At 46.6% G+C, this 25,187-nt stretch overlaps 1 protein-coding gene across 1 annotated transcript; it reads left to right on the top strand.

The window, feature by feature from the left end:
- The first annotated feature begins 10,405 nt into the window (after positions 1-10,405).
- On the top strand, positions 10,406-15,831 carry PLA2G2D (phospholipase A2 group IID). The gene is made up of 4 exons (XM_058552040.1): positions 10,406-10,445; positions 13,389-13,533; positions 14,214-14,320; positions 15,686-15,831. The coding sequence occupies exons 1-4, from the start codon at positions 10,406-10,408 to the stop codon at positions 15,829-15,831; spliced, it is 438 nt and encodes a 145-aa protein (XP_058408023.1).
- The last annotated feature ends 9,356 nt before the right edge of the window (positions 15,832-25,187 follow it).

Below are 25,187 nucleotides of genomic sequence, written 5' to 3'. Positions count from 1 at the left end.
AATTGGATATCCATATGCAAAAGAATGAAGTTGGATTCCTTCCTCACACTGTACACGCAAGTTAATTCAAAATGGACGATAGGTCTAAATGTAAGGGTAAAACTATAAAATTTCTTACAAGAAAACATCAGAGTGAATCTTTGTGATCTTGGTTTAGGCAATGGTTTCCTAGATATTACAACAAAAGTACAAATGACAAAAAACATAACCTGAATTTCATCAAAATTGAAAAATTGTGTGATACAAACTACACCATCAAGAAAGTAAAAAGACAACCCACAGAAAGGGAGAAAATATGTGCAAATCATATGTCTGATAAGGGACTTGTATCCAGAATATATAAAGAACACTTACAACACAACAATAAAGATAACAACTCAATTGAAAAATAAGCAGATGATTTGAATAGATATTTCCCAAAGAAGATAAACAAATGGCCGATAAGCACATGAAAAGATGCTCAACATCATTAGTCATTAGGGAAAGACAAATCAAAACCATAATGAGATACCACTTCACACCCACTAGGATGGCTGTAATAAAAAAGACAAATGAGAGGCCGGCCCCGTGGCGTAGTGGTTAAGTTCGCATGCTCCGCTTCAGCGGCCCAGGTTCTCGGATTCGGATCCCGGGCATGGACCTACACCACTCATCAGCCATGCCGAGGCGGCGTTCCGTATACAAAATAGAGGAAGATTGGCACAGATATTAACTCAGGGTGAATCTTCCTCACACACACACACACAAAAAGACAAATGATAACAAGTGTTGGTGAGGATGTTAAGAAATCAGAAACCTCATAAGTTGCTGGTGAGAATGTAAAATGGTTCAGCCATTGTGGAAAATAGTTCAGCAGTTCCTCAAAGTGTTAAACATGAAGTTACCGTATGACCCAGCAATTCCAGTCCTAGATAGATACCCAAGAGAAATGAAAACATGCACCCACACCAAGAATTTGCACACAAATGTGCATAGTAGCATTATTCATAATAACCAAAAAGTGGAAAAAATCAAGTGTCCATCAGTGATGAATGGATACATAAAATGTGTTATATCTACACAATTAAAAGCATTGAACAATTAAAAGGATTAAAATATGGATACATGCTATAACATGGATGAACCTTGAAAACATTATGTTAAATGAAAGAAGCCAGTCACAAAAGGCCACATATTATATAATTTCATTTATATGAAATGTCCAAAATATGCAAATCTATAGAGACAGAAAGTAGATTAGTGGTTGTCTAGGGCTGGGGTGAGGGAGTGTGTGGAAAAGGGGGTTGGGCATGACTGCTAATGGGTAGGGTTTCTTTAGGAGATGTTGAAAATGTTCTAAAATTAGATTGTGGTGATGGCTGCATAATTGTGAATAAACAAAAGAAATATCTAATTATAGTACACTTGAATGAATGGTTTGGTATGCAAATTATATTTTAAAGCTGTTTTAAAAATGGATCATATTATTCAGCTTTAAAAAGGAAGGAATTCCTGACACATGCCATATGGATGAACCTTGAGGGCATTAAGTGAAATAAACCAGTCATAAAAGGACAAATAATGCATGATTCCACTTATATGAGGTATCTAAAGTAGTCAAATTCATAGAGACAGAAAGTAGAATGGTGGTTGCCAGGAGCTGGGAGGAGGGTAGAACGGTCACATTGTCTAATGGGTACCGAGTTTCAGTTTTACAAGATGAGAAGAGCTCTGTGGATAGACGGATGGTGGTGATTCACAACAATGTGAATGTAGTCAACAATGTTGTGTACTTAATGTACACTTAAAATAGTTACGATGGTAAATTTTGTTATGTGTATTACCAAAATTTTAAAAAATAAATATTAAAAATATGGATCACAGACCTAGATGTAAAACCTAAGGCTTATAAAATTTCTGGAAGAAAACGTAGGAGAAAAATCTTTGTGACCTTAGATTAGGCAGACTTCTTAATACAACACCAAAAACACAGTACGTAAGAGGAAAAAAACACAATAAATTTAACTTCATGAAAATTGAACTTCTGCTTTTTTAAAGACCCTGTTAAGATAATGGAAAGACAAATCACAGGCCAGAAGAAAATATTTGCAAATCACATATCTGATACAGGATCTGTATCCAGAATGTATAAAGAACTCAAACTCAATAATAAGAAAACAACCCAATTTTTAAAAATAAGCAACAGATTTGAAGAGACTCTTCACTAAAGAAGATATAAATCTAAAATCTAAAATAAGTCAAATTAGCACATAGAAAAGGGGCTCTGTATCATTAGTCATTAGAGAAATGAAAATTAATACCACATGAAATTCTACTACACATCTGTTAGAATGCCTAAAATGAAAAAGACTGACTGTATCAAATTTTGATGATGACGTGAAGCAATTGGAACTTTTGTATTCTTGTGGTGAGAATGGAATGTAAAATAGTACAACCAATTTGGAGAACAGTTTGGCAGTTTCTTGTAAAGTTAAACATACACCAGCCATATGACCCTTATTTCACTCCTAGGTACTTACCCAAGAGAAAAGAAAGCATGTGTTCATACAAAGACTTATACACAAATGTTCACAGCAGCTTTGTTCATAATAGCCAAAAACTATAAATAATCCAAATGTCCAGCAATTGGAAAAAGGATAAACAAACCCAAGTACATTCATACGATGGAACACTACTCAGCAATAAAAAGGAATGAACTACCGTTACAGGCAACAACACGGATGAATCGCAAATGAGTTTTGTTGAGTGAAAGAAGCCAGATACAAAAGCCTACATGCTGTGTGATTCCACCCACATGAAATTCTAGAAAAGGCGAAACTCACCTAGAGTGACAGTGGATGAGTGGTTTCCTGGGGCTGGGGCTGCTGTAGAGTTGACTTCAGAGGGGCCCAAGGGAACGTTTTTGGGTAATGGAAATGCTTCATATCTTGATTTGGCAAGTGGTCCTACAAGTGTGTACATTTGTCAAAAGTCACGGAACTTTAAAGGGGTATATTTTATTGTATGTAAATTACACCTCAATAAAGTTGATCTTAAAAGAAACACAAAAGGTTTATAAGAAACACCTATTGTTTCTACATTTATAACAAAAATGTTTTATATATACATGTATATAATGACTGTTTTGCCAAATAATTCCTAATCATTAAGCAGTTGACTCTGGAGGAGGGAGGCATCAAAGGACATCACTCCCATTTGATAGAGGTGGAAATTGAGGCAGCAGCGAGCTGGGAAGCCGTGTGTCTCAGCCTTGTGAGTCAGGAGGCCTGGCTATAGGCAGGGGCCTGAGGAGCAGGCCAGTCCCTCAGACCAGGTCTCTGTGCTTCAGGGACTGTGTGTGTATCCCCGGGGGGAGGGGACAGGGGAGAAGAAAGAGGGCGATGACTAACAGCTGCTCGCCTCCTCCAGGAAGCCTGCCAGTGCATACATTATTTTCTCTGGGCTCTCTTGACACCCATATTAGTTTCCTCGTGCTGCCATAACACAGACTGGGTGGCTTAAACTACAGAAATTTATTTTCTCATCGTTCTATACGCTGGAAGTCAGAGATCAAGGCGTCAGAAGGGTTGGATTCTTCTGAGGCTTCTCTCCTTGGCCTGTAGATGGCCATCTTCTCCCCGTGTTGTCTTCACCTAGTCTTCCCTCTGTACCTGTCAGTGTCCCAATCTCCTCTCCTTGTAAGGACACTAGTCATCTTGGATTAAGAACCACCCTAATGACCTTATTTTAACTTAATTACCTCTTTAAAGACCTTATCTCCAAATATGGTTACATTCTGAGGTAGTAGGGGTAAGACTTCATCATACAAATTTGGAGGGGGGGGAGCGGTATACAATTTGGCCCAAAACAACTCCCATATGGCCCATGGCTGTGGCCCCTGGAAAAAAATCAGCCTTGGCAGTGAGAAGACTGGGTCTGGTCAGTCCTCCGCTTGGGAATTGGCTGGCCCTTTGGAGCCACACCAACCCCATCTGCACATGGGACAAATGATACCCACCCTGTAAATTGTGTTTTGAGGAGCAAGTGAGATCAAAGACTTTGTGCAAAGCCAAGCATTGTTATTTCCCTGCGGAGTTAGCGGTGTATCCCTCCGGGCTAACCCTTCACCAGGTCTCAGGAGGGTGTGGGCCCCTGGGGGATCATATTCACAGTAAGAAACGCCTCTGGGTTCTTGTCCGGTCCCCATAAGTCAGCACCTCCCCTAGCCCCGCAAAATAAAGTCTTGCTGTTATTTCTGGGTGCCCCAGGCTTCCCATAGTCTTCTGCTCTGCTCCCCCACCCCACCTCACAGAGGCCTCGGCACCCAAAGCTGCAGGCTGTCGGGTACCTGGTGGAGTTGCCCTGCTTTCCAGCCTCAGACCCATGCTGCGCTCTGCACAGAGGAGGGGGCATGCTCCCAGCCCTGTCCTGTGCCACATTTGCACCTGTATGTCCCCAGTGCCCTGCAGTGTCCCTCCCAGTGACTGTAGCCTGTGCCTGGAGCTTCTACAGGCCTCTCTCCACGGGCTCAGGCTAACTCCACCAGACAAATATCCTGGTATCCACGCTCGTTCCCCAATCCTGACTCCTCAGGCAGATCATGCAAATCAAATTGTGCAAATCAGTGTGAGCCCCACCCACACCCACCAGATGGGCCACCAGGGGTCTGGCGCACAGTAGGTGCTCAGGAAAGGCCTGTTGAATGGAATCGTTTGCTGGGTTCCCATGGGATTTCCTGAAAGCGTAGTCTTTGCCTCCCATAAGCTAAGACTGATAATGACAACACCAGCTACCATTATTGAGCACTTACTGTGTACAAGCCAAGCACGGTGTGTGTGCCTCATGTCTCAGAATCCTCACAAGAACCTTGATAGCTGGGCCTTCTCATTTTCCTCCACCCCATTTAACAGATGGGAAAACAGAGGGTGAGTCAGGATCCACGTCCGGTCTGTCTGACCCTGAAGCCTCCTTCTGAACCACCAGGCTCTGCTGCCTCTCAGCCTAATGTGACCTCGAGGAAGGTAGCAGGGGGCTGGGCCGGTCTGAAAACAAGAAGAACCTTTGAGCGATGACCATCTGGAAGCTGCAGAGTGTGGGGATTTCAAGTGATTTTGAAAGTACACTCTGAGGCCACAAGTCTAAACTTGAGTCACTCTGAGTCAACTGAGAGGTCAGAGTGGAAATCCCCCTGCTGTAGGTGACCAGCTCTGTCTCGTCTAGAAACAAGAGTTTCTGGGCCTGAGGAGTGGGGCTGGGGGGGTCAGTTGGCCTAGCCTCTTGCTTTGGTCAGAACTTTAGATTCTTTCCTCCTGGGTGGAGGGGTCACCAGATGCCAAGTATTTACTGACCACCTACCTTGTGTCAATCATTCCACCTGTAATCATGACAACAAGCCTGCAAGGCATGCATCATTGGCCCCACTTTTCAGATGGGAAACCCCAGGCTCGGGAAAGATGAAGTAATGTAATCAAGGTGATGCCATTGTTAAGCTAGAATTCGAAGCTGGATCTGTCTGATATCAAAGCTGAGATTTTCCTTCTGCTATACAACCTCAGTTCATAATCTAGAAGGCTATCTGTTAACCTAGAAGCTTATCTGAAGTACTTCCTGCTGAGTTTGAGCCCATTTGCTTTTTTTGTGTGTGTGTGAGGAAGATTAGCCCTGAGTTAACATCTGTTGCCAATCCTTCTCTTTTTGCTGAGGAAGATTGGCCCTGGCCTAACATCAGTGCCCATCTTCCTCTACTTTATACGTGGGACGCCGCCACAGCATGGCTTGACGAGCGGTGCGTAGGTCCACGCCTGGGATCCGAACCTGCGAACCCGGGCCGCTGAAGCTGAGCGCCCGAACTTAACCACTACTCCACAGAGCTGGCCCCCGAGCCCATTCGCTTTTATTATCATCATCATCATCATTACTCAAATGTATTGAAGTGTAACATACATACAGGAAAATGCACAAATTCAAATAGCTGGATTTTACACAATGTGTACACACCCCAATGTAACCAACACCCAGTCAAAGAAACAACATAAGCCGCATCCCCGAAGCCCTCTTAGCAACCCCTTCCAGTCACCACACCCCTCAAAGGGGAGTCGCTGTGCTGATTTGTAAAAGCACAAATGAATTAGACTGTTCTGGAAGGTCTTATAAATGGAGTGTCTCTCACAGTCTCTGCTCTTTTGCGTCTAGCTTCTTTCGTGCAGCATTACGTTTGTGAGATTTTTCCATGTTGTTGTGTGTAGCTGTGGTTCACTGGTGGGTTATCATGGAGTGGCTCTACTGTTGTTTATCCATTCTGCATTTGACAGGGATTTAGGTGCTTTCCAGTTGCTTAATCCGCTTGGTTTGGTTCGGTTCTGCCTCAGTGCAACGGGAGAAAAGTGGGTCACTCTCTCACAAAGGACTCTCACGTCGCTCGCTCCCTCCTGTTCCCCTGCCAGGGCATAGCAGAGAAACAGCTCAGAAGCCCCTGGGGAGGCCCAGCTCCTTTTACATTCCTCTTATCCTGCAAACCTTCAGTAATTCTGAGCTTCCTCTCCGATACCCTCTGGCAGGTTACATCATAGATGGAGTCCAGGCAATGAGACCATTCCAGTAAATGGGACTTTGCAGGGAGGGATGGGTCAAGGGGAGGACTCTGGCTGCTGGCTGAGAGGACATGGTCTCACCCATCGGGGTATCTCTTAGGGGATGAGGGTCCTCTTTCTTCCCTTCTTCAGGGAGGTTGGGGGCAGCAGGCTTCCAGGTTCTGCCAGCTCTTCTCATATCCACCTCCGTCTATATTGGGAGGGCAAGAAAGTACGGCAGACCCCCTGGGTACAGCGACTCATCTGTAAAATGGGGATCAGGGCAGTACTTACTCACATTTACTATGTGGGACCGCAGCCTCCAGCCCACAGGAAAGGCGAGCTCTGGCCAACCTGTGTTCTAACCCAACCTCTGCTGCGTACCTGCTGTGTGACCCTGGGCAAGTTTCTAATCTCTCTGAGCTCCAGTCTCCTCATGTGCAGAATGGCAATAGCAGCATCTCCTTCGTGGTGTGGGCGTGAAAATCAAGAGAGATAACAACCTCCTGTTTGACACGTGGTCAAGGCACAGCCAACGGTCACTATTCTTAATAGAGTTTGTACTCCAGCATCTAAGCCCCCTCCTGCTCCTTTCCACCCCCACCTGGAGATCTTGACAGATTGTGGCCTAACAGCACCATCATGTGCTTTTTCTAGGGAGATAAAAACACACAGACTTGCTGACAAGTCTCAAGAATCCACCAGGCCCAATGAGTGCGCGTGTGCTGCTGATGGAGGCAGAAGCAGAGGGGTTTCTAAGTCCCCGCAGACTTCAGAGAGAGGAAGAGCCTTAAAAATCTTCCTATCTTCTGACCCAGCATTTTCACTTCTGGACTCTAAAGAAACTACCCTTTCAAAATAGGCAAAGCTTCATCATCAAAGTGTTATCCATAACAATAAGCAATGGCAACCTAAAGTCATAATGAGAAAAAAAATCAATGAATAGAAACAGACCCAGAAACGGCCCAAATGATAGAATTAGTAGATAAAGACATTAAAACGGTTATTATAAGTGTATTCTATATGTGTAGGAAGATAGAGGAAAGCTTGAGAATGTTAAGTAGAAACACAGATGTAAAAAAGATCCAGATCAAATTTCTAGAGAGACAAAATACACTGTCTGAGATGAAAGATACAGTGGATTAACAGCAGATCAGGCAACACAGAAGAAATGATTATTTATTCTGTTTATTATAAGCAGTGATGGTGTGGATGAAGATGATGATGTTGGGAGTAACCATAACTAACATTTATGGATCTCTAGCTATGGACCAAGCCCCGTTCACATATCATTTCGTTTAATCCCCACAACAAGATTATGAAGTAGGTACTATTGCCACCCCTATGCTACACATGAGGAAATGGAAGACACAGAGCTGAGCAACTGTCTCCAAGTGAAGCAGCTGGAAAGTTGGGGAGGCCAGCCATAACCCAGGCAACCTGGGTTTGACTCCCGCCTCCCCATCCACTTCACCTCCACGTAATGCTACATAACACGTGTTGTGATCTTCATAATGGCATTCTCTCCGTGGGTGAGACTTGGTGCAGTATGCTGTATGCATGTGATCTCTAAACCCACAGCAATCAGAGGAGGGAGGGACTGTTGTCCCCATATTGTTCCCATTCTGCAAATACGGAAACCAAGGCTCATGGAGGTGAAGAGATGTGCACAGGCTCCCACAGCTGGGAAGAGAAGGAGCTGGAGTTTGAACCAGGTCCCTCTGATCCCAAATCCAGCCTTTCAGATGTGCCCTGGGGCCTCTGGAGGCACCGGGACAACTGTTTTTGAGACCTCTTTGAGCATCAATACCATGTCTTCTCTCCCACTAGGGAAAATCCTTCTGGGGTCAACAAGTGGTCCTGGCTACGTTTGCTCCCGCCCAAATGATACAGATCAGGGACAGCTGGGGCTCTAGGGGGTAGCCACGTACCCCATCAAGAGCCCAGACTTGGAGCACTGTCTGTAGGGTAAGGTCCTATGCTGGTAAGAGCATATGTGGGGGAGGCGTGTCAAAGAACCTGCCAGAGACATTTACTTTTCCTGCTGTTTGTTTTGTGTGCAGCTTGTTTTCTCATACATGAGGTGGTCAGTTGGTGACTGAGTCAAAGAATAATGGCAAAGATGAGATTTAAAAGAGAGAGGGAAGAGAGCCGAGAGACAGAGAACAACTCCCAGCAGTGGCTCTTGCTGGCACACTCTTGTGGGTGAACTGATTAGCTGGCAGCAAAGAGGTCAACCTTTGCTCTGTGATCTTATGTCCTCGACCAGCCATCTCAGGGGCATGGGAGAAAACCAGTTACTGCTATCAATGGGCTTCTCGTTAAACCTTGAAAGGCTACCAGTGGAGCCTTTGTGGCAGACCCTCTCTTTCTAACGCCTTGTGTGTCCTGCCATCAGCACCTCCACCCTAGTTAGGCTGGGTCCACACCATTTGCCTCATCAGGATTCTTAAATGTAAACTGGGGCAGATCTTCTGCACAGTAAGTTGTCAACACGCAGCGACTGCCTTCAAATTGTGCACGTGCTTTGACTCAGCAAGTCCACTTTAGGAAAAGATCCTACAGAAACAATTCTGGATGTAGAGGCCCCATAAATATGGAGATTTAGCCTCAAGGATTTCTTTCAGTGTACAGTCTAGAATAGTAAAAAATCAGAAACAACCCGTATGTCCATCAGTAGGGGATTTGTTAAATGAACAGCATAGACGTATAATGGAATACGAGGTTGCCTTTCAAAATGTTACTGCAGAAGAATATTTAACAACATAGAAATATGTTTAGTTATAACGGTAAGTGAGAAAACAGATTACAAAGTGCTACAAAGACTACCTCTAACATTTTCCTAATTTAGTCAGGGAAAAGTATGGAAAGATATATACATAACAATAGAACCAGAAGAACATACACCAAAATGTTAATGGTGGAAACAACCTAAGTGGCAGTCAAAAGATGAATGGATAAAGAAGATGTGGTGTATATATATATATATATATATATATATATATATATATATATACACACACAATAGAATATTATTTAGCCATGAAAAGAAGGACATCCTGCCATTTGTGACAACATGGCTGGACCTCGAGGGCATTATGCTAAGTGAAATAAGTCAGAGAGAGAAAGACAAATACTGTATGATGTCACTTACAGATGGAGTCTCAAAAAAGCCAAATTCATAAAAACAAAGAGTAAAATGGTGGTTACCAGGGGATGAGGGGGTGGTGAGAATAGGACAGATGTTGTTTAAAGGTACAAACTTGCAACAAGTAGTAAATAAGTCCCAGAGAGCTAATGCACAGTACAGTGAATATAGACAACAATATTGTATTATAAACATCAAACTTGCTAAGAGACTGGATCTTAATTATTCCAACCACTAAAATGAAATTATAATTATGTGATATTATAGAGCTGCTAATTATTCCTACAATGGCAATCATATTACAATATATAAATGTATCAAATCAATGTACTGCACACCTTAAATTTACACATATTATGTGTCAAATATATTTCAATTGTAAAAAGTTAATGGTGCTTAATGGATTCACAGCTGACTTAAAATTTTTTCTTATTGTTTATGTTTTCCAAATCTTCTATACTGAATTTGTGTTTCTTTTGCAATCAAAAAGTTAAAAAAAAAAAACACTAAAAAACAGATATTAAAAATTAAAAAAATAAAATTCCCCATTCCAGAGAAGAGGAAAAAGAAAGAGCGCGGATGAACTCCACTGGAGCTGGAGCTGGAGCTGGGAGGGGTGGCGGTGGGCTGAGGAGTGCATCTGATATAAGGGGCTGCCTGTACTGAAGGGAACTTCCAGTAGCTGCTTCCACTGCTCCGTGCTGGGATCATGGAAGTCCCCCTGCTGTGTGCTCTGGTCGTGTTTGCTGGTGAGTGGGGACAGGACCCACAGCTGGGAAGGGAAGGAGGGATGTGAGTAGGTCCTTTATCTCTTTCCTAGACTGAGCTGCTGCTCTGATGCCCACTGCCCCGGTCCCCCAGTCCTCAACTCTCCCACCTCCTGCAGGGAGCCATCAGCGGCCACCACTCGCATAGAACGGTGGCTTCAGCCGGAGAGCTCTGGGCAGCCAACCTAGTGGCCTGCCTCTGGACTGCTGTGAAGAGGAGAACTAGAGGTCCAGAACCTGGGGGCCCGCTGAGCTGACCCCTATGGAATTACAGACACAAATTACAGAAATGGATCTCCCCACCTCCTCCCTGCTCCCCTCTGACCCTTTGACCGAATAATAATGATCTTTTACACATGCAGGGCAATCTCTTTTTTTAGAACCCTTTTGTGTTCATTCTCGCCCTGGAGCCCGGGCGGAGGGTTCTGTTGACCGTTGGTGGGAGATGGAGCAGTTTCTACTTGGTCTTTATGTATTTATTTTTTTTGTGAGGAAGATCAGCCCTGAGCTAACATCCATGCCAATCCTCCTCTTTCTTGCTGAGGAAGACTGGCCCTGGGCTAACATCTGTGCCCATCTTCCTCCACTGTACGTAGGACGCCGCCACAGCATGGCCTGACAAGCGGTGCATCGGTGTGCGCCCGGGATCCGAACCCAGGACAGACACCAGCAGCAGAGCGCACGCACTTAACCGCTACGCCACAGGGCCGGCCCCTCCACTGGGTCTCTAGCAGATCAAATATAAAACTTGGTTGCTAGCAAGGCGGCAGGTTTGTTTCTTGATCCATCCCAAAATATGTGATTTTAGAAAGGGTTTGCATTTCTGAATGTGGTTTTATGTTATCTCGGGACTCCCAAATTCTCGAGAGAAACTCATCTTCAGGGTTACAGTGAAAACCATTGGTAAAATTGCAATCCAGCTACAGAAATTCATCTCTCAGACATAAAGAGGCAACACAATGTAGAGATACAATGCACAGATGAATCTGCATTCAAACGCTGGCCCTGTCATCTGTGGGCAGTATGCCCTCGGCCAAGTCACCCCGTTTCTCTCTATCTTCATCTGTAAAATGGGCACAGTAGCACCTTTTCCATAGGGTTGTTAGAAGGACTCTAATGAGAAAATATATACAAAGAGTTTAGCAAGTATAAGTAATAGTAGGCAAGCAATAGCTTAACACATAGCACATGCATGATATGGTAGCACTGTTGCCTCCCATCGCTGTGGCTAACCCTTGGGAGAAGAGGCTCCTTCCCCCTTGGTGGCAGCCAAGGTTGGGAAAATACCAAGACAGGAACTGCTGAAAAGCAAAGCCAGTTCTCCAAAGCCCCCATATCCACGGATTGAGCGCCTCAATTTCTTAGGGCTGGGTTTGCCTCACAGTAAAATTATGGGAAATAAGACCACCCAAGAGTATTCTGAATCAAAGCAAGGGAGAGGTGCATCATTCAGTGTGAATTTATTTGTGTGGGTATTTCTGAGCTGAAATGAAAAGGGCTAGACTGGGGGCAGAAAGGGGAACGGAGGAACACCAAAAAGGGAAGATTTTGAATTCAGGTCCCTGGCTGGCCCTCAAGGTGTACTGTAAGTCTCTTTCCAGTTGGTTGCCTTTGGGTTCCTTATCACTGAATCTGGGAATCCAGAGGGCCTGCGACCATTCATCAGCACAGTGGAAGCTTAGCAAGGTTTCACTTTAACATCCAGTGTAACTAGAGCCAAACAGGAATGGCAATGTGGATTCCCTAACATTGAAGGGACACACTGGGGACACAGGCCTGCAAGTACCAGACACCACCAGTCCCTTTTAGCTGCAGCCCCAGGCCATCTGCTTGTGATCTCACCCTTGGTCCACTGCACGAGTCCCTCCCAAGCCCCCTCTTCCTACCCCAATGACCCCGAATGTGGGGGTCACCCCCAGTTTATTCTTTACTTCATTTGTGCGAGGAGCTTTCATTGTAATATCATTTCCCCAAGGTTGTATGGGGAGCGTCTTCCAAAACTAGGGGCCCACCCAGCCCAGTCTCCATGAAACTCTGGGCTCCATCTGTGTTCTTGAATCATCTCTTGAGGTTCCACACATGTACATTTCAGTCCCTTTCTAATCTTGTCTGTTCTCCCAAACTCTCCCCTGAATTCATTGACCTAATATATTTTATTTCTCCAAACTCAACATAATGCATTCCTCTCTCCCAATAAAATAAATTCCCCTGGTGATCAATTCTAACTACAGCTATTATGACTGAAATGAAAAAAATCCATGAAAATCATCGATTTCTAAATTACACTGCCTCCCAGGACAGCCGTGCATGCTCATTAATACACAGACTTTTCTGCTAGAGGCAGTGGGGAGGGAGGAGAGTGTAGTCTGATTATTCTTGCTATTAGAAACTGGGAACTCAATGCCCAGAGACAGAGAATGGAATTAAACTGCCTTGGTTTTCAACCCTGGTTCCTCCATTTACCAGCTACTATGACCTGAAGCAAGTTACTGAGCCCCAGTCTGCTCATTTTCAAAATGGGGATTAAAAATATTATTTATTGTACCAATGTTGGTTTCTTAGTTTTCATAAATATACCACAATTATGTAAGATGATAATAGCATTAGAGGAAACTGGGTGAAGGGGTATACGAGAATTCTCTACATGGTCTTGGCAACTTTTCTGTACATCTAGAATATACCAAAATAAAAAGGTTATTTATTTAAAAAAATAGTATTTATCTCATGAGATGGATGCAGTCAATAAATTACTACATGAAAAGACCCATAGCAAGCACTCACTGACTGTCATTATTTTTTTTAATAGCTATCGTGGTGATTGTTACTTTATTAATCAACGTCATTGCTCTGGTCCAGGCAGAGCAGAGGTGCCAGGCCTGTGGCCTGAGATTCACGTCCTCTCCTTGTTGCTGGGCTCCTTGGCAGGTGTGATTCCAACCCAGGGCGGGATCCTGAACCTGAACAAGATGGTCCACCAAGTGACCGGGAAGATACCCTTCTTCTCCTATTGGCCCTACGGCTGTTACTGTGGACTCGGTGGCAGAGGCCAACCCAAAGATGCCACGGACTGGTAATCCCTTCGCAGGCAGGCCCACGGTGGCAACCCTGTCCTGCCCCCTCCCCAGGACTCTCCCCTTTCCTCTCCATTCATTTATTCATTCCGGGAATTCATTTTGTACTGTGTGCTAGCAACTCTGCTGAGCTCCGACACAGTCCCAGCCCTCTTGGAGCTTGCCTTCTAGAGGGTTCCCCACAGTCCCTGAAGGCCCCCCTTGCACTTCCAACCCCTAATCTAGTTAGAATACCCCCACACACATACTCCCTGCTGCCATTGCATGTTGTTTTTAAAAAGTCCCACCTCTTTGTGCCATTATCATGTGATCTTCACAACAACCCTGGGAATCACCCAGGGGAGTGATGAGAGCCAGCCAGGCCCAGGGTCACTTCCCTGATCCACCACTCACAGGCTGGGTGACCTTGGGCAAGAGGCTTGACCTCCATGAGTCTCAGTTTCCCCATCTATGAAATGGGAATAATACCAGCACCATTAAGAGACAGTCCAGAGGTGAAGGAGTCACACAGGGGGCACTCAATAAGTGTTAGCTAGCATGACCATACAGAGGACTAGAACTCTTCCAAGGTGGGCACTTGGTTCCTCCTCTGTGGCAGGGGCAGCCAGAGACCCGAGTCAGCCAAGGACCCACGCAGCTGTGCTCTCTGCCTGTCCCCCCTCCTGTCCTCTCCCTCCAGGTGCTGCCATGCCCACGACTGCTGCTATGGCCACCTGAGGCACCACGGATGCCGTAAGCACACGGATCATTACAACTACGTCTTTTCCCACGGGGACATCCAGTGCTGTGAGTGCCCGGGCCTCGGGGTTGGAGTTGGAGGCTGAGGAAGGGAGTTCTGGCACACACTGCCTTCATATGCTGTGTGATAATGCACAAGACGCTTGACCTCTCTGTTTTTCTCATGTGTCCAGTGGCCGTAGCTGGGCTTTGGAGGATGGGCAGGAATGGGGGTGGGAGTATGGAGAGGTCCAAGGGGGGCTTTGACTCCTTCAGGATCTGGAAGGCCAGTGGACCTCAGCTTGGATCCCAGACCCACCACCGACCAGCTGTGTGACCTTGAACATGTTGCTAAACTTCTCTGAGCCTCAGTATCCTCATCTGTAAACTCAAGATGATGAGAGTATTCTACTCCGTAAAGTTAACTCAAGAGCTAAAATGAGAGCAGACAGATGCCCACTGCAGAGAGCATGCTCGATCAATTACACGGGCTGCCTGTATTCTTGCTCCTACCATCGTCATTACTGACGCTCATGGCAGCCCAGCCAGGAGGCAGCACCACTCTGATGATCTCCATTTTGTAGACAAAGAAACTGACCAGAGTGAAGAAGTGTCAGCCTGCGGTCACCCAGCTGCAAGGGACAGAGCCTGGGCTGGAACCCAGGTCACCCGGGCCCTGGGCCCATGCATGGAGAAAGGGGGCAGGTCCCAGGGCTCGTCACAGCAGTCTTTGTTAATTGAGGCTTAATAATAATAATCATAACAGTAAGAGCCAACATTTACTGAGCACCTACTGTGTGCTGAGCACTTTGCCTCCTTCCTTCCGTTCTCACAACAGCCCCCTGCGACAGCACCTCCCGTTGTCCCTGTTCCACAGATGATGAAACTGAAGCACCATGGTCCCTGCTGCCCCAGAGCCTTTGCACACGCTGTTCCCTCTGCCTGGGACACTGCCCCTCCTCCACCCTGGCTTTCCGTGGGGGCGTAGACCCTTCTGCTCTCAGCTCCAACGGCTCTTGACGCTGAGTCAGGTCTCCCCTGTTTCACCATCTTGTAGCCCCGGCATCTTCCTTACTGCTGTGTAGCACAGATATTCATTTTTGTGGTTCTCAAATATCTGCCGCTCCCATGGGAGTGTGACCCTCACATGTCCGTGTCCGTTTTGTTCAGTCCTGTCCCCCCAGGGCCTGCCGCAGGATAGGTGCTCGATTGTTTATTGAACGGATAAGTAAATAAACAAGGGAGCAATGATAGACAGGGAGGTCGTGGTACGTGCCCAAGGTCATGCAGCTAGAGGCACAGGAGCTGGGATGGGCACCCTACAGCTGAGCAAGCACTGCGTTGTCTTCAGAGGCTCCCTCCAGGGAGCCTAGACCCAGCCCTGGCTCTGTCTCAGGAGGGGACAGACGCTGAGCTCCCCCCTCCACCCCACAGCTGACAAGGGGAGCTGGTGCGAGCAGCAGCTGTGCGCCTGTGACAAGGAGGTGGCCTTCTGCCTGCAGCGCAACCTGGACAGCTACCAGAAGCACCTGCGCTACTACTGGTGGCCCCACTGCAAGGGCAAGAAGCCCATGTGCTAGGAGGAGCCCGCCCCGGCTGTCCCACGCCCTCTGCCCCTTGGCGTCTTGAGCTCTGGAAGTCCTGCAGGATTGCTGAGACCCCCGCCCCAGTGTCTAACCCCCTGAACCAGCCTGGCTCCTTTAAAACACTCCCTGGAAGAGGGAGGGTCTTGCCCTCCCTCCCACCCCCAACCCCGTCTCTTGGACCTTCTAAAATTTCCAATGGAGGCAGTAGCTGTCTCCTCTGAAGGTGGACTGGGATCTTAGGAAAAGCCAAGGCCGGGGAGCCCCCAGGTATGGTGTTTGAGCCAAAGCAACAGGCGTTGGGGGCGGGGACTGGGGGCCGAGGTGTGGCAGGTTCTCCCTGACACTGCCACTCACCAGGCCTCCCGGCCCCAGGCGCACCCCTTCCAGGACCCCGTCCACCTGCAGCCAGAGTGGCCCCTCTAAAGGGTGACACTGATCTTTCTGTCCATGTGACTCTACTTCTTAAGACCCCAAGGACCTTCACCGCCCCAGGCCAGGGCCTCTCACAGGAGTTCGGGACCTGCACTGTCTGGGGCTGTGTCCCCCTCCCCAACCAGTCTTGAAGGTCCTTGTGGGCAGGGCCCGGGCCTGTCTTGGACTCATTTGCATCTCTGGTGCCCAGAGCAGTGCCCGGAACCTAGAGGGAGCTCCGTAAATCCGTCTCTAGGGAAGGGTGGGATGAAGCCACCTGCTCCTCTGGCTCCAAGCACCACGTCCCGGGCACAGGCCACGTGTCCTCCAGGCTTTCCTGTCCTGCTTCCAGACACTTGCTCAGGTGGGGACTTCTGCAGAAACACTTTCCCAGGCTCCTCAGGGTGCAAAGGCTACTTCCCACAGAAGTCTCCCCTGGCTGATTCCTCCCAGCCTCCAAGGGCTCACTGCCTCCTCCGAGCTCCCATAGCAGCTTATGGGCCTGCAATTACCAAGATTTATCTCGAGTGGTATATAATTGTCTAGACTTCTCTGATCTCCGACTAGCCTAGAGCTCCAGGAGGATGGACCATGTCTGTTTCATCTTTATTTCCTCTGCTCCCCTACATAATAGGTGCACAGTTAATGCCTGTGGATCAAATGAGCCCATAATGGATAGATGGAGGTTCTGGCAGATGTTGTCGGTTCCCGCACCCAGATGCCCTCCTGGCCCAGCCCCCCAATCCCCAGCTAAGCCAGGTGTTGGCTGCTAAGTGCTCATATATGCCTCCTTCTCTTAAGGATTGCCCTTGTCTGCTCATCTCCCCCTCCCCACTCCACCCGCTTCTAACCAATGACTAGGGAGTATAATACCATGAAGGGTCTAATTGCCCGGACCTCTGCCTCCGTGCAGGGCCATCAAGGTGGCACATTGCATGCCCCAGAGCTCCTTGTGGGATCAGGCTGAGGGTAGACATCTGGAACCACTTCTTTGCTTAGCTTCGTCCCCTGGCCTATGCTGTTTCCCTTGTTCCCTTACAGGTTTCTCCTGAGAGCACTCCCTCAATAAATCGGTCACTTGCTCAAGGATCCTTGTCTCAGGCTTGGCTTCTAGGGAAACTGACTTGGGTAGATGGATGGATGGATGGATGGGTGGACAGACGGACAGATGGACAGACGGATGGATGGATAACTTTTTCATATAAGGATCCACAATCTGTCATTCATATGTGATTAGCTGTGTCTCCAGCAACAGGGTTGGAACGCCAGGAGCCACCCACACTCTCCAGCCAGCCTGTGACACACATCTGTGACACAGTTGATTGAGCAGTTTTCCTTCAACATGAAGCTCAATGGCTCATGTAAGTCGATGTAATAGGAATTAAGAACTATGGGCACTGGGTTCAAATTCCAGTTGTACCGCTGACCAGCCACGTGACCTTAAACGAGGAATCTCGGTGTCCTCATGTGTGAAGTCTAGAAGAAAATATGAAGAAAACAAGACGAGGTCAGTGTGAGTATTAAACAAGACTAATGTATTTTAAGCTCTTGGCACAGTGCCCAGCACGTGGTAATCCCTTTTTAGATGTCAACTGTGTTATTTTTGTTGCTGTTGTTACGTAATGACCAAATCTGATGTCACTCCCAAGATAAATGAAGAGGAGAAAATAGTTAATCAGTGTTCTCCTCTTCTACCCAATTCCTCTCTCCCTTCTACACCACTGTGCAAGCTGTGTCAGTTAGATCCTGAGGCACGATATCCATTTGTTCAAGACACACAGTCAAGAGCTGGTGACCTCTACTTGACCATCAGAGCTCCCGTGTGCCGGGCTCAGTGGTTTTGTGACAATTTCAGGGTTGGCAGGTATGGGCATTATTATCCCCATTTTACAAATGAGCAGCCTGAGGCTCAGAATGGGGTTAGGAACCTCCTGAAGTCCCACGGCCAGCAAAAGGCAGAGCCGAGACCTGTCCAGACTCTCCCCGTGCTGTTCCCTGTCACCTTGGTCTGTTTCTACCGGTCAGGAAGCTTCCAGCCGAAAACTGTGACTCAGTGGGCTTCAATGATGAGGACATTAATGACTTCAGATGATAAGAAGTCCAGGTGGCTTTTTAGTGGCTTGGTGATGTCATCAGTGTCTGGTTTCTTTCCTGCTCTCGGCAGGGCCACCCTCACTGTGTTGTCTTTGCCCTGTGGATGGCTCCCATCCCGGCACCTAGATGGCAGCCACGGTCCAGACCTCAAGCCAGGACATGATACTATCCAGCAGAGAAACATCTAGCTGTCTCTTCTGTGTCTCTCTTTTTTTTTTTTGTGAGGAAGATCAGCCCTTATCTAACATCTGCCAATTCTCCTCTTTTTGCTGACGAAGACTGGCCCTGAGCTAACATCCGTGCCCATCTTCCTCTACTTTATATGGGACGCCGCCACAGCATGGCTTGACAAGCGGTGCCTTGGTGCACGCCCGGGATCCGAACCTGCGAACCCCGGGCCGCCGCAGCAAAGCACGCGCACTTAACTGCTTGCACCACAGGGCCGGCCCCGTGTCTCTTTTTAATAAGCCCAGCACCACCACCCAGCAGATCTCCCCCTCAGGACAGACCACCCTAAACCATGGTGGCCCAAGACAACGGGAATACCCTGCTCAGTCTAGATTACTCAGGATTTATCTAACCCTGAGAGGGAACAGGATCAATGTCCCTGAGGCGGCAGGTAGCTGCTAGAATCGAGGCTGGTGGGGTTGTTGATAGGATCGGTGTGGGGTGGGCAAGCCCAGGGCTAGGGCAGGAGCAGGGCTGAGCCTGAAGCACTCCCTCTCTGAGCTAAGCACCTAGAGCAGGGCCTGGTGATCACATAGTAGGAGATCAATAGATATTTGCTGAATGAATGAATGAATTCCAGTTGGTAAAGACGTGAGACTTTGGACCAAGAGGTAGGATGGCCAGATGGGGTCTCAGGGCAGCCAAGACTGAATCCCCAAAGCAAGGCAAGACCCTCCCAGCCTGTGAGTTCTCATCCTGGGCCAATTTCCAATTACTGAAATTGGATAAGAGGCACAAGGAAGGAGGGACAGGCAGCTTCCGCTCTCTGCCTCCGTCTCTCAAATAGCTCTGGATGGAGGAGGCAGCAGAAGGACGCAGTCCCTGAGCTTCCTGTTCCCTCTGGGGTCGGGTTATGCAAAGGGACACCCGTGGGGGAGAAGCGGGGCGAACATTGAACTCCTGACACTGAAAACCTGAGACGCCCACGCACCCACTCCTCTCACCTCCCTCGGGACATTGGTATGGTCACCTGCATTTTCCAGCTGCAGAAACTGAAACTCGAGGATGAGTCACTTGCTGATCATTGGCAGGGCTGGGATTCGAACCCAGGTTTCTCTGGCTCCAGGGCCATGTCTCACCCTACCTCCCACACTCTTTACTGGGACAGTTGGTGATTCAGCCCTGAGTGTCCCTTAAGAGGGGAATAGCCATGCCCAGGGACCAGGAGGTGAGGGTGGGTGCAGCCAGGCAGGATCATGGGGGAAAGGGGTAGCAAGAAATAATCATACTGACAATAATAATAGCCCTCAAGTAGAGCCCTCACATTTGGAGCACTTCATCCTGCATAGAGCCGTTCCCACCGTTGTCAATCCAATCCTCAGGTCACCTGGATCCAGGGTTCTACCTCCCGGATGTGGGGGCCCAATTCAGGGGCACGATGGGTGGACGACTTCTTCACGTCTCTGCCTGTTTTTCCAGCTGGATCCTGCTCGCACCTGCCCACGCTCCTTTCATCTTCCTCATTGCTGTGATATGAGGGTGGAGCTGGGGCTCCTACCCCCCGCCCGCCCCCTGTCTCAGGGCCCCCTTGGGGGGGAATGGGGGTGTTCACACTTGGGGTCCCTGGCATCCTTGCCCACTTCTGAGGTCAGCCTGAGAGCCGACCTGACCCCAGGCAGTCTGGACAACCCAGAGTCAGGTCCTTGCTGGCTCTCTCTAGCTTGTGGTCCTCGGTTAGTTTTCACTTAAAGAACAGACTTTCAAGACAGTTTGTGAAAACTTGAAGCAGGTCAGAGAAGCCAGGTGGAGGGATTCCTCCCTGTTCTCTCTGTTTTAGGTTCCTGGCTGAGCTTTGCCGATCTCGGGGCCTCTCCTGGAAGGCACTTCCCTGGGCCCTCTGGAAGACTGGCCCCTTCTGTCAGGGGCTCAGCTGACAGTCCCCCCTCAGGAAAACTCCCCTGCCCTCCCAACCTGAAGCAACCACCGCCCCACCCTCACTTACTCTCTGTCACCCTGCCTTATTTTATTTTATTATTTTTTTTTAGGTTAAAAATATGAGTTGACATTTTTTATTGAAATATAGTTGACATACAGCATTATATTAGTTTCAGGCGTACAACATAGTGATTCAACATTTGCATACCTTATGAAATGATCACCACGACATCTAGTAACCATCTGTCACCATACAAAGTTATTACACCATTGTTGACTATATTCCCTATGCTGTATATTACATCCTCATGACTCATTTATTTTATGACTGGAAGTTTGTATCTCTTAATCTTCCTCGTCTATTTCACCTATCCCCCCACCTTCTACCCTCTGGCGACCACCAGTTTGTTCTCTGTATCAATAGGTCTGTTTCTGTTTTGTTTTGTTTGTTCATTTGTCTTGTTTTTTAGACTCTACATATAAGTGAAATAATATGGTATTTGTCCTTCTCTGCCTGACTTATTTCACTTGGCGTAACACCCTCTAGGTCCATCTGTGTTGTTGCAAATGGCAAGATTTCATTCTTTTTTATGGCTGAGTAATATTCCATTGCGTGTATATACCAGATCTTCTTTATCACTCATCTATCAATGTAGGTTGCTTCCACATCTTGGCTATTGTAAATAATGCTACAATGAATATAAGGGAGCAGATATCTTTTCAAACTAATGTTTTCGTTTTCTTTACATAAATACCCAGAAGTGGAATTCCTGGGTCATATGGTAATTCTATTTTTAATTTTTTGAGAACCTTCATACAGTTTTCCATAGTGGCTGCACCAATTTACATTCCCACCGACAGTGTATGAGAGTACCATTTTCTCCACATCCTCACCAACACTTGTTATTTGTTGTCTTTTTGGTAATACCCATTCTGACAGGTGTGAGGTGACATCTCATGATGGTTTTGATTAGCATTTCCCTGATGATTAGTGACGTTGAGCATCTTTTCATGTGTCTGTTGGCCATCTGTATGTCTTCTTTGGAAAAAGGTCTATTCAAGTCCTCTGCCAATTTTTTAATCAGATTGTTTTTTTGATATTGAGTTGTATAAGTTCTTTATATATTTTGGATGTTAACCTCTTATCAGAAATATCAAAAAATTGAAGAGGAAGGAACACCTCCAAACTCATTCTATGAGGTCAGCATCACCCCGATACCAAAACCAGACAAAGACACTACAAAAAAAGAAAATTACAGGCCAATATCCCTGAGGAACATACAGGCAAAAATCCTCATCAAATTATTAGCACACCAAATTCAATAACACATTAAAAAGACCATACACCATGATCAAGCGGAATTCATCCCAGGGATGCAGGAATGGTTCAATATTTGCAAATCAATCAATGTGATATACCACATTAACAGAATGGAGGATAAAAATCATATGATCATCTCAATAGATGTAGAAAAAGCATTTGACAAAATTCAACATCCATTTATGAAAAAAACTCTCAACAAAGCAAGTATAGAAGGAACATACCTCAACATAATAAAGGCCATAAATGACAAACCCACAACTAACATCACACTCAACAGTGAAAAGCTGAAAGCATTTCCTCTAAGATGCCCCATTCTCATCATTTTTATTCACCAAAGTATTAGAAATCCTAGACATAGCAATTAGACAAGAAAAAGAAATAAAAGGCACCTAAATTAGAAAGGAAGAAGTAAAACTGTCACTGTTTGCAGATGACATGATACTATATATAGAAAACTCTAAAGACTTCACCAAAAAATGTTAGAACTAATAAATGAATTTAGTAAAGTTGCAGCATACAAAATCAATATATAGAAATCAGTTGTGTTTCTATACACTAATAACAAATAATCAGAAAGAGAAATTAAGAAAACAATCTCATTTACAATTGCATCAAAAAGAATAAAATACCTAGGAATAAATTTAACCAAGGAGGTGAAAGACCTATACTCTGAAAACTATAAGACATTAATGAAAGAAATTAAAGATGACACAAATAAATGGAAAGATAAACCATGCTCATGGTTTGGAAGAATCAATATTGTTAAAATATCCATACTACCCAAAGCAATCTACAGATTCAACACAATCCCTATCAAAATACCAATGGCGTTTTTCACAGAACTAAAACAAATAATCCTAAGACCTAAAATAGCCAAAGCAATCTTGAGAAAGAAGAAACAAAGCTGGAGGTATCACACTTCCTGATTTCAAACTATACTACAAAGCTATAGTAACCAAAACCCTATGGTACTGGCACAAAAACAGACACGTAGATCAAGGGGACAGAATAGACAGCCCAGAAATAAACCCATGCTTATATGGTCAATTAATCTATGTCAAAGGAGGCAAGAATACACAATGGGGAAAGGACAGTCTCTTCAATAAACGATGTTGGGAAAATTGGACAGCTACATGCAAAAACATGGAACTGGACCACTTTCTTGCACCATAAATAAAAGTAAACTCAAAATGGACTAGAGACTTAAATGTAAGACCTGAAACCATAAAACTCCTGGAAAAAAACATAGGAGGTCAGCTCTTTGACATCAGTTTTAGCAATATTTTTTTGGATTTTCCTCAGGCGAAGGCAACTGAAGATAAAATGAACAAATGGGACTAAATCAAACTAAAGAGCTTTTGCACAGTGAAGGAAACCACTGACAAAACTAACAGGCAACCTACTGAATGGGAGAAGATATTTGCAAATGATGTATCCCTGCCTTATTTTAATTCTCTGCTTTATACTTTCTGATGGCTTTATTCATCACTTACTCATTCAGCCATTTGTTTATGTCACCCCAGCCCTCAAGTAGCATGTAAACACTGCAGTTACAGGGGGGGACCAGAACAATGCTGGGGGCATGTGAAATATCTGCTGAATGAATGAATGAGGATTGGTAGGAAAGCTCATCCTATTTCTCTCAACTGGGCTACTTCCCAGCTGTGTGACTTGGGCTAGTGGTTTTACTTCTCTGATCCTCAATTTTTGATCAGTAAATGGGGGTGATAACACTTACCTCTTGGGGTTGTTTATGATCCCCATGAAAGGGAATTTTTGGGCAAACCCTCTTCTCTTTCCTGATGAGCGCTTCCAATTCGTGAGAAGGTTGGGACAGAGTGGAAAGAGTGGGCGGGCAGATTGGAAAGGGGACATATTTTATCACTTCCCAGTCCCCTCCCTCAGGATTATCAGAAATCACCCACCACCCTCTGCCAAGAACATTCCTCTACTCCCGGGAGGCCGTGGAAGTGGGGTCAACAATCATTCTCTTCCAGGGTCCAGGCTGGACTGAGGCAATCAGAAGCCTAGACTGTTCCCTCCCTTCAAGGATCCAGCCCCGAGATAAAGCCGCCGCTGGTCCTGGCTCTGCTGATGGCCTGTGGTAAGTCCCCCTCCCTGTCCCAAACACCCCTGGTCTGGGACCCACAGAGCAGAAGGAAGAGGAAAAACTTCAGCTGTGGTGGCTCTGGTTCCTAAGAGGGAGAGGGGAAATGCCATTTTCTGGGTTCTTGTGTGCTGAGGACCTTAGACACATTTTCCCTTTGACACTTCGTCGTGCTTGGCCTTGCCAGGTGGGTAGTACTGACTGACCTTATTTTACAGATGAGGAAACAGGCCCTGAGAAGTTAAATATCCCACCCGAGCTAACTCACTCTGTGAGTGGCAGAGGCCGGGCAGTGAGGTAACAATCACACTAAGCCCTGCATCCTGGCGCCACCCTCTCCAGCAGGATGGTGCACTCCCTAAGGCAGCGGTTCTGAGACTTCAGGGTGGATAAGAATCCCCCCCCCGCCCCCGGGGAAGCTTATCTAAAACGCAGATTCTTGGGCACCACACCTGGAGGGTCTGATTCTGTAGGTCTGGGGTGGGGCCCAGGGACCTGCATTTTTAACAAGCGCTGCTGAAGATTCTGATGCCTCTGGCTGAGGATTATGCTCGAAAAAGGGTGCAAGTCCCCTCTCCTTGATCAGCGGGCCCCCATTACCCTCACTTGCCCTACACCTGGCACCTACAGCAGGCGGAATCTGCCCCTAAGGCCAACCCCAGGGCTGATGGGCCTGATGATACCAAGGTTTGTTCACCTTGTGCTGGCACAGCTCCCTGGGTGGAAAGATTGGAGACCCACATTCCAGCTCAGATTTCATGCAAGCCCCGTTCTGTTGGCCTCCACTGCTTCATCCACAGACAGGAGGGGTGAGGATTAGGCTTCCCAAACCCCAGCCTTTCACACATCACCTTCCTGGTTCAACATCTCACTTTTACTTTACTTTTTTTTTTTAACTTTTCTTAATCTAAATAAATTTATTTAAGAAGGAAACTTACATCACTCTCACATTACAGAAAACCAATATCACTTGTCATAAACAGAGGGTGACCATAAAAATAAAGGCAACGAAAATAAAACTCGTGTTAGACGGAGGAAGAGCACTATCAACAGCGGTTGGGTGAGCTAGCCAGTGTTTGAGAGGAGCTGAGGACACCCAGGCTCCAAGCTGGGACCGCCTTCCCCTTGACGGAGTCACGAGGATTGAAAAGACTGGACGGGAAACGACTCAGGGCCCCTGAGAGCCAGCGCTGCTTGTTCTCTTCTCTGGGAAGTCCCACGCCAGGGGAAACGCCCGGCCAGGTGATACGTAGAAGGTTCTGGAGACGAGGTATGGGGAACCTGGGGTCTGCTTTTTTTGAAGGACTAAGT

This window comes from Diceros bicornis, chromosome 13, assembly GCF_020826845.1.
Source record: "Diceros bicornis minor isolate mBicDic1 chromosome 13, mDicBic1.mat.cur, whole genome shotgun sequence".
Taxonomy (NCBI): Eukaryota; Metazoa; Chordata; class Mammalia; order Perissodactyla; family Rhinocerotidae; genus Diceros; species Diceros bicornis.
This window is presented reverse-complemented; position numbering and strand designations above follow the sequence as displayed.

Bases quoted from the DNA above. Each gene is read 5' to 3' on its own strand.
- PLA2G2D (XM_058552040.1), top strand. From the start codon at position 10,406: ATGGAAGTCCCCCTGCTGTGTGCTCTGGTCGTGTTTGCTG. The intron at 10,446-13,388 runs GTGAGTGGGGAC...GCTCCTTGGCAG, and splicing joins TGCTCTGGTCGTGTTTGCTG to GTGTGATTCCAACCCAGGGC. The intron at 14,321-15,685 runs GTGAGTGCCCGG...TCCACCCCACAG, and splicing joins CCACGGGGACATCCAGTGCT to CTGACAAGGGGAGCTGGTGC.